This window comes from Sinocyclocheilus rhinocerous, unplaced genomic scaffold (genome assembly GCF_001515625.1).
Source record: "Sinocyclocheilus rhinocerous isolate Xijiao unplaced genomic scaffold, SAMN03320098_v1.1 scaffold2416, whole genome shotgun sequence".
NCBI lineage: Eukaryota > Metazoa > Chordata > Actinopteri > Cypriniformes > Cyprinidae > Sinocyclocheilus > Sinocyclocheilus rhinocerous.
Genome location: NW_015623175.1, coordinates 234,708 through 244,741, shown reverse-complemented (window position 1 = coordinate 244,741; position 10,034 = coordinate 234,708). Strand labels below are relative to the sequence as shown.

Sequence of the window (10,034 nt, the reverse complement as noted above, 5' to 3'; positions counted from 1 at the left end):
TATATATATATAGATTATTGTTCCGTATTTCAGTTTTTCATCCAATTCAAAGTTTCTATTAAAACAATTCAACTTACAGTGCAAAACAACACAACAACTGCTATGTTAAACAATGTCGAATAATTTTGTGACATATTTGTATGTTTTTAGAACACTATTTATTACAAAATAGCCCAACTTGTGTTGTTTTGTAGGATGTGCAAGAAACACTGCTATACACATAGTATTCATGACTGTCATCAATGGAATTTAGATTTTAAATTACTCTCCCAAATTTAATTTTTTTTAATCAAAACAATTATATTCATTCACAATCTGAAGTCCTCTTTATAACAATATGAGGAGGGAAATATGATGTCAACACAATACAAATCAATATATTAATATAATATTGTAATAATATGCTTTGGTTTCAGTACAGCGACAATACAGTATATAAGGTAATTATTTTGTTTCAGAATCAGCATATTATATCACAGTTTTTGTAATATTTCATAATATATATACAATTTTTATTTAATATCTCTTTTTTCACACAGTATTAATAAGTCTTTATACATGAATATGTAGTAGCTTTTATATTTTAGAAAAGGGGTCCCTTGCAAGGGTGGTTTCCCCCACAATCCAAAGACATTCTGCATAGGTGAAACGGAGACCATAAATTGCCCGTAGGTGTGAGAGAGTGTGTGAATGTGTGAGTGTGTGTGTTAACCTTGCAATGGTCTGGCCATCCATCCCAGGTGTTGCTAAGAAGCTGGGATAGGCTCCAGCATCCCCATGACCCTACATAGGACAAGCGGTTTGGAAAATAGATGGATGGTCCCTCGCAAGGAGATCATTAAATTTCAGGGCCCTTAGCATGAAAAAGTTTGAAAAGCACTGTACTAGAGGTCATTGACATCCCTTGCATTACTGTCAGGCAAATGTTGTATATTATTATATTATTATTTTTATTAAAAAAAAAAAAATACTGCTGCAAACATTTTGCACCCTGTGTGGACAGGCTCACATCCATAGTAAAGACCCATTTACACAAAAAAAAAAAAAAAAAGAAGAAAAAAATAAATAAGAAAAGTATAATAATAATAACTATATTACTGTTTACATCAACACATGATAACAGTCAGTTCAGTTTATTTTAAGAATGTGCTAAACGTTTGTTGTCTGCCACTTTAAATGCTCAAGCTCTTTAAAGCACTATAAATTCTAATTGACTGTCAAAGATTTTATCGTTCATCAGCTGAAAAAAAAAATCGTACTGAAAGTGATCCCAACGATACTGTTCCTCTATGTTATTATCGTTATAGTTGTGGTGTGAATTTTGCACTCATAAGAACTATAAGACTCTCATTTGTATTCAAATCCAGAATAATTGAGCTACGATGTAAGAAAAGAGATATTTCAATAAAATCTACTGCTTTTAAGTTCCCTTTTCTAAGAGTGAGCTACAAGAAACACCAAAAAATTCAATCATTGAATAGTGAGCTGCATATTTTAGGGCATCATTAATCAAACAAATAATTAATGGAGGGGGCAAAAGTTGTGCTAGGCTTCAAAACAGACATCAAGCATTCTGACTTCATGTGTTCTTCCATTTCTGTCTCTCTGTCTGGGACCCAGGGCAAAAAGACACTCATTACTCCTAATACCTTATAGCAATCAAGATGAAAAGCAAAAAACAGCAGCACAAGAAGGGTAAACTTTATTAAACTTCATTAAAGTCAAAGTCGGGGATCATGTCTGTAATGGTCACACTCAGTGGAGGGCGAGCAGCGTAAATCATCTCAAAGGCTTTTTTCCAGCTTAATGGCTGGGTAATTTATACTTTGATGTCGTTTGAGTGTAGCTATCACTGTCTAAGGGCTGTTTATTCTGTTTATGAGGCCTAAATAATTCCTGGCTCTTTTTACCCATAAACCCTAAGCAACAATTAACAACTGCGGACATCCCGAGCAGAGGCAGATGCATAATGAGGAAGAAAGAGCAGATGAAAAAAGCACTAAGAGCGGGGGGAGAGATTACAAATGGGCACTGTGCAAATGATACCAAAGCGAATCCAGTCTTGTCTCGCTAAAAACAAGATATTTTAATCTCAAAGCATCCAACACGCTGCTTTAGTTGCCCCAGCAATTGACTGAATTGCTCAATTGAAATTGAATGTTCTCTCCAGAGAGCTATCCAGACCTTTTCCTGACAATGGGTGTGGGTCGCCTATGCAGGCGTTCCTCTGTTATTAAACACAGGCTTTCATTGGTTGTTCTGTTTCCCTGCTGATTTTAATTTGCTATTAGCAGTCGGCACATATGTCCCTGAGGCAAAAAAATTTAAATGATTACCTACAGTAAATGCACACTAAAATATACAGACGAATAGAGGTAGTCTTGAACAAATACAGGTAATGGAGTCAATGTAATGCTTTTTTTGTAATGCTTTTTTTTCCAAATGAATTCATGATTAATTTATTTCAAATACACGTTAAAATGCAATTAACATGTGCAATGACTTGAACACGTCATTTTTTTTCAAATATCTGAATTAAAATTATTTAAGGCATATAAAAAAATAAATAAAATGAATTAAAAGAAATTATATTTGTAGATTTTTGTGCATCAAAATTTTGGTAAATGCATAATACAAGTGTATATATACACACAGTCACAATGCACTCAGCAAAATTTTAAGGAACAAAAACCTACAAACAACACGATTATATAGTCACTCAGGTTGGAAATGCTCCGTTATACATGCATGAACTGTATAAGCTGAAGTTGAACAGTGAATGAATACAAATAGACTGAAGCGATTTGCTAGCAGGTTAATAAACTCACCCAAACCTATCCTACACATATGTCATTAATCATACACAACATAAACACAATATTGCAACTTGTTTATGCATATGTGAATGCACACTCTCTATAGTGGCTCACTGAAACAAGTATAAAGTAACGCACAATGAATAACTAATTAATTAACATTGTAATTTTTCATCATCTACAATATGGATATTTAATTGATAATTAATTGATATAGAATAATAATTAAGATCTGTACGCGCATATATTCAGTTGGCAAATAAAAAATATATTACTATTTACTTGGCTACACATCAACATTTTAAGTCTAATTAATATGCAACTTCATTTTTCAAAATCCAATGAAAACAACTCAAAAGAAAACAATGTATAAGAAATAACTGTGTTTTCAACTACATTTTTAAAAGATTTGTCTTTTTCTTTATCCTGTCACTGACCCACTTAACAGTGAGGCCTAAAAAAAGACATCTCCGTTCGGACTCAATATCTGCTAGAAAGGGTGCAGAACAGGAGACCTTCAGACTGTGAAAAGCACTTGAAGGAAATGAGTGCAGCGAGATAAGGCAGAGGCAGCCCACCGCTGCTCTGTAAGTATCCAGCAGTCGTCTCCGCCGGCAATTAAGACAGCCTAAAACTACAGGCCTCAATAAGGTAATTAACCATTAGCAGATCATCGCGACGCTTATGAGCGCAACCTTCACAAGCACAATCATCCTAATACGGTCAGTAAAGCGGCAACCTGCCATCTTCTGCCAGCGCAGACCCATTGCACAGCCCATCCTTAATTGTGGGCCATCAACAGTAATTTAGCTCGCTGTCCCACATAACAGCTTGATAAACAAGACTGGCCTAATTACACCTTGCATGTTCCGACCCAATCCTCTCAGAGCAAACGATAAATAAAGCAAGGTTAAGTGCAAACGAACAGAAGTCAGGAAGCGGAAGAAACACAGAGCGTGCAGGGGACCTGTGCTTCCACAATCACAAAGTCGGTAATGTTTGTCTCGGGCAAGTGGAGATCAAAGACAGTGCTCCCCTTCCACCTCAACATTGTAGGTTTTTTTTCCTTCCCGCTCCTGAAAGCACGAGTTAGGCCGGCCTAAGTTTACTCAGAGCTCGCTGGAACGGGCATGACAGGGATCACGGCTAACCCCGAAGGACAGGTGCTGCGTGGCTGGAAAGAGAGCAGGTCCCTCGTGCTCCTCGCAGGTCACTTCCAAGCAGCGCATTAGTGCGAGCGCCGCGGCAGAAGGCCCTTAACGGGGAGTGTTGGCTGCTAGCCTGTAATTAGCTTGGACAGCTCAGGCTCAAAGAGAGAGAGGGAGGCAGCCAGGCTACATCATAATGAGCTCAGCTGGGATTAGGAGGACAGGCAGCCGGCAAGGTGGGGGCGTGAAAAGAGTGAGCCCTCCTGTACGAGCGAGCCGGGGGTAGAGATCAAGCAGGGGAGGGCCAGGCCGCACTGGCTGGCAGGGTTAGACCCCTCAGCAAAGGATGGGCCAAATGAGGCCTGGCAAGGAAAGGGCCAAGGCGGCCTAATGAAGCGCGACACCTCCAGCAGACGAGATCAGCAGTAATTAACACATGCGCGCACACGGACTGTCACTGAATGTACCCCCGAAAAATCTCGAGGGAGCAAACCTCAAGACAGGAATGTCAGTGTGTTTAGCTGCTATAAATGTCTGGAGTTGCACCGAGCATCTGTATTCAGTGTTGTGTTAAGGAAGTTGTTTACAGAAAAGCCTGAACTAATTTTCTTTCCATTAGATTTTTTTAATCAGAGCAGTATAGTTTGACATGAAGAAAATGGACAATGGATTGAAAGATTTAACATACTAGCTTTGGAAGCACTTACAGTGAGCCAAAATTTCAGTCCTAGAGGCAATCATTGTAACTTTGGGTTGTGAATGTGCTAAAAAGCCTTGAGATGGACAGCTTTTTCCCCTAAGTTCTGTTTGAAATGACAATATCATTTTTCTTGAAGTGTCAGCAGTCATCTATGTGAAATTGCAGTAGAATCCCTGCTGGGTGCTAATAATGACTGTGACGGCTCTACATGACCTGACAAAATGACAGACACTTACTTGTCAGAGAGTAGCTTCTTGTTCTCCTCCTTATAAAACACCAATTCATTCCATAAATCCTCTCTGTCCTGCTGCACTTGTGTTTTGCATTTTGACCTGAAATATTGGAGAGAGAAAAAAAAAACAGTTATACAAATAGCAGCATCTTTCTGACTAGAAACATATGAGAATTTTAGGCTTGCCACTCTCTTTCTGTGAAAAAAAAAAAGTACAGATATTCTTCTAAAATTCTTGGTCAAATAAATGTAAGATTACACCCATAAAATTGTAATTATGTGGGCTTGTTATCTTAACATGCACATATATTACCAAAAACATATACTGATGGCTCACAGAATTCTAAACTGCCAAAAAAGCAGTGAAGCCACCAGAAGTTTTTGGACCACCAGAAGTGTTTGAAACACCAGAGGGCATCACCGACTGATAGCCAATATTTTGACCAAAAAAGACCCAGTATGAAGTCTATCAGTGGGACATTATTTATTTATTTATTTTCATGCTCTTTATCTTTAATTGTTACTGTAGATGTTAACTGTAATGTCTCTGGTTAGTTTACACAAAACAAGTGACATAGAAATCGTAGGTCTGTCTACTGCACAGTCCCGAACTGCAATTTACCCAACACAAAATGTATGTAATTATGCAGGAAATATTAAGTATGAACATTAAAACAAACGTGTTTTTTCTTCTTCTTTTTTATGTCTTTTCACTGACCAATATCCACTACAGACTACAAGAAAAATTTGAGAAAAAAAAAAATTCTAGGGCTAGGTTGGTTAGTGCAAATTACTAAAATGTTTAAAATGTCAGTTTGCGTAGTTTGACATACATACTATTGAATTAAACATTATTTGAACCAATTTAACCAACATTAAGCCATAAAACACTGTTGAATCATTTACATTTAGTCACTATACTAATAAAAACTAATATAACACACGATAATTACATAACACACAGTGTGGATAATTAGCTATGAAAAGATGTGGACAGTCATTCTTGTGGCTGACCCAACTGCATATGTATTTGTAGGAGTTTCCCTTTCAGACAAAAACATTATGAGAGAAGAATATTTAAATGTATTACGCAAAATAATCTCTTAAGGTTTGTGGCGGTCAATTTATTGGTATTCGCGATATTATTTAATGCCCCAAAAAGCATGTTTTAATTCATTTTGTGCCTGTGTTGTTAGTAGATTACATGCACCCAATTATCATCGGCTCTGCTTTTTTGCAACCCAATGTTAATTTTCCCTGCTCTTGGTAGATTCTTGGTAGATCTGTGTTGGTCATTATGGAAATCATCTGGCTGCATCTGTGTTCTTTAATTTGCGCATTGTCAGTAGATCCCCGCAGAACTTTCCACTCCCATCTACACATGCTTAGAACGTTTGCATTGTATGAATGTACTGGACTTCATATATAAAAACAATGAGTCATTAGGTAATGTTTACAAAGTTTACATACTACCTAATGAAATCAGATGGTTTCCCATTTTCAATTCAATAGAATGTGTGGGAAACCCAATATGGCCGAGTGGTGGACCATTCTTATCTAATTTACTTCGAGAGCAGAACTGAAAATTTCATTTTTAGTGTGATTTTTGCTTTTCACATGGTAAAGAAATAAATCAATAAATCAAAAACAGCAATATTCAGCTGTGGTCTGAATGTAATGCAAATGTGTGGTTTGAATAATTTGTGTTCAGACTTTGTCAAAGTGAAAACTATCAAGTTCCGTTCCTTCCACTGACACTGTAATAAAAAAGGAACAACAAAAGGTCTCTCTCAGTTTGCACACTACTTTAAGTCAATATTACACAAGCAGAACCGCTCTGTAACACAAACACTATTTAAACCCTATTCCACAGACACTCTCCTCTCATAACGTCCTTGAACCTGCTGTATGGCAGAGTGCCTTTGGGTTCTGCGGGAGCAGACCTACATCATGTGAAAACATTCACCCTGAGAAGCCACTCCTCAGCTAACAGCTTAACAAGCAGCAGCCCGGAGATCTTTCGTCTTAATCCATTGTGAAATTCAGTATTAAAGCTATGAATGGCCTCCTGAAGGATGTACTCATGAAACAGACCTTAGAGAAAGACATCTCTATTCCCCTCAAGCCTCCTTCACCTCCATCTCACTTCATTATACAGTGAGCGAGTAAACTGCGAGAACTTTTCTGAAAAGGCAGCGGCTAATTTCTTTGATTCAGCGAATCTGTTTATGAGTGCAACTTTGATCAGCGTGTGGATGTTTTAATAAGTTTTAATTTTATTTACTCATCCCAACGCACCCAGTCTGATTTACAAACTTGAAAATCCCTTCTGGAGAAAGAGAGGGTATGTTTTTATGTTTTGCTAATAGTGGTAGCGCTAATCGTGAGTGACGTCGTGGGTTACACAGGGCTGCAGCATTCTAATGAGATGTTAGTCTACAGCCAAGCTCTGAGACTCCTGCTGGGGCCCGCTCTCGCTTGTGCTAATACATGTGTAATAACACTAACTCCTCTAATATATCCAGATTGATGCATGCCTGAACATCAGAAATGGTTCTTTGGCCAGAAGATGTGGCTTAGGCTAGCAGCTCGCTAACCGATTTTCCACTGGTTTTGAGGCATTAGGCACATTTGCATAACTGTTCAAAACGAGTTTGTTTAGCAGGTAAACGTAACAGCCCCGCTAACTCGACTCCCTGAGGAATTACTGACACTACCAGCTCTGTATGTAATATGAACGTTCCCGTAACATGACTGGAAAGCTAAATAAAACAAGAGCTCTCTGGAAAAGTAAGTGTTTCCCCCCCCATATATTGCGATATTCTGCGATATATTTGTAATTTATTACCTTTTTCCAACTTCAAATTATGTCCCCAAAGGAAAACTTTGACAACGTCTCTTTTAACTAAAAAAAAACATTTCTCAGTTTGTTTATCTCACTTCAGTTGTATTGCTGCAGTGCAAAATGGGATTGTCAAGCAGACAAACTTACCAACACTTTCATGAAAACCTGTCATAAATGTTGTATGCACCTGGCAAACTCAACTATTTGTATTACGGTCTAATCTAGTCCACCTTAATTAAATGTAAACAGGTATGCACTGCTGTGCTACTACAGGTATTTTGAACAATGCAACTTGAAATTGTACTAAAAAGTTGTGCAGACCCTTCAGCAATTGGGACATTTGAAAGTAAATTACTGTTAAATTTAAATTAAATTAAATAAAACATGAAGTCTTACATCTAGGGATGCACCGAAATGAAAATTCTGGGCCGAAACGGAAACCGAAAATTCTGGATGCAACATTAACTAATGGAACCTTATTGAAAAGTGTTACCTTAATATTAAATATCAATATATTATGTAATTATGTTGTGTTACTTCTATGTAACAGAATCAGATATAAGTTGTTGTTGTTGTTGTTTTTTGGACTAATTATCCAAATAATGTATAGTCCTACAAAGCTATTATTATCAGAGCATATGAGCAGAGCATAGCATCACTGAAGGTAGCATCATTTTAGCAGCGTTGCCCAGTACAGCTGAACTAGCCTACACCATGCTACAGCACAGTAGCGCTACTGCAAACCGGAACAAGTATACTGCATGGAAATTTCCTGTGGGGCTTTCCTGATAACTTTCCGCGATGCCGCCCTCTTTATTTTACTAACTTACTGCATGCTGAAGGTGACCCAGCTGAACTCACCAGAAAAAAACTCAACACCACCATCTAGTGGATTGTAAATAAATTAATTTTATTATTCTACCAAATAGTATAATAAAAGATCGATACTTGGCGTCCGTGTATCGATACAATATTGCCGCGGAAAATATCGCGATACTATGCTGTATCGATTTTTCCCCCACCCCTAATATTATTATGTGCAAATATCAAGTTTTAAATAGTACTTACAAGTCATGGGTATCTTCAGCTTCCTTCAGCCGCTCTTTCACTGTTCTGTAGTTGGTCTGAATGATGCGTAAACGGTCATGATGTTTGGCATGGGCTCGTCGCAGATCCTCATTCTCCTTAGTCTGTAGTTTACAGATGACCAGACATACATACAAACACAATTAAAATTGTATGATTTAGATGAATTCAAATGCGCACATAACCATTACAATGGGCAGTGGGCAATCGCGGCCTAATGGTCAGACCTTCAAATCCATGACTGAAGTGCCCTTGAGCAACGCACCGAACCCCCAACTGGTCCCCGGGTGCCGCAGCAAAAATGGCTGCCCATTGCTCTGGGTGTGTGTTCACCGGTGTGTGTGTGTGTATTTGTTCACAACTCACTGTTGTTTGTGTGCACTTGAATGGGATAAATGCTGATTCCAACAAATTCCAAGTATTCCACACCACACACTTTCAATCACATAAGAGTTTAAAAATGAGGGTAAAATGTTAATTTTCACAATCAACTTTGCTTATTAGCATGCATATCACTAGCATGTTGGCTGTTTATTAGTACTATTAATGCCCTATTCTGCATGACCCTATTTTAGACTCCTTAAACCTACACCATACCTGAATAACTTAACAACTACCTTACTATTAATAAGAAGAAAATAAGGAGTTTATTAAAGCAAGAGCCGTAGCCAATAGTTAGTTAATAGTGAGAATTGACCCCTGGCAGGGAGCTTGATTGACAGGTGATCTGTCCAATCATAACGTAGAACTGCCATTTTGTCAGTCAAAAAAAAAAAAAAATCAGACAGCAGAGTAGATTAACTTCGGTGGACGTAAATTGAAAATGGTGTGTATTGACGTCTTTCCACGGTTGAAATAAAATTCCTTCTGATGTTCATTAGTTTATTTCATGCTAAGTAAATATGAAAAGATGATCGGTTCACGTTCCTTTTGAACTGAGGTGCTACAGTGATCTGTCACGACACATTAAAGAGCCACAAAATGCTATTTATTGTTTGAATTTCTTAAAAACAATGATAAAAGTTGAAAGCCAAGACTTTGTTTCATACCAGAAGTAACCTGCTCTTTGCTCAGTGATGTATTTTTCACTGCGTGAGAAAATGATATGTGGCAATAAAAAATATACAGTTTACTATGTAACCAAAACACCAACCTTATTTTGAAAAGTCTACACATTACTAGTTACAGCTGTTCATTTAAAAAAAAA

At 37.6% G+C, this 10,034-nt stretch overlaps 1 protein-coding gene across 1 annotated transcript in view; it reads right to left on the bottom strand.

Moving 5' to 3' along the window:
* Window positions 1-10,034, bottom strand: part of cntln (centlein, centrosomal protein) — a 103,901-nt gene that overhangs the window by 45,214 nt on the left and 48,653 nt on the right. Inside the window, exons 11-12 of the mRNA XM_016548944.1 lie at window positions 8,810-8,931; window positions 4,901-4,996 (exon numbers count right to left, since the gene is read on the bottom strand). Of these exons, the coding sequence (XP_016404430.1) occupies window positions 4,901-4,996; window positions 8,810-8,931 (218 nt within the window). The remainder of the gene's footprint in view (window positions 1-4,900; window positions 4,997-8,809; window positions 8,932-10,034) is intronic.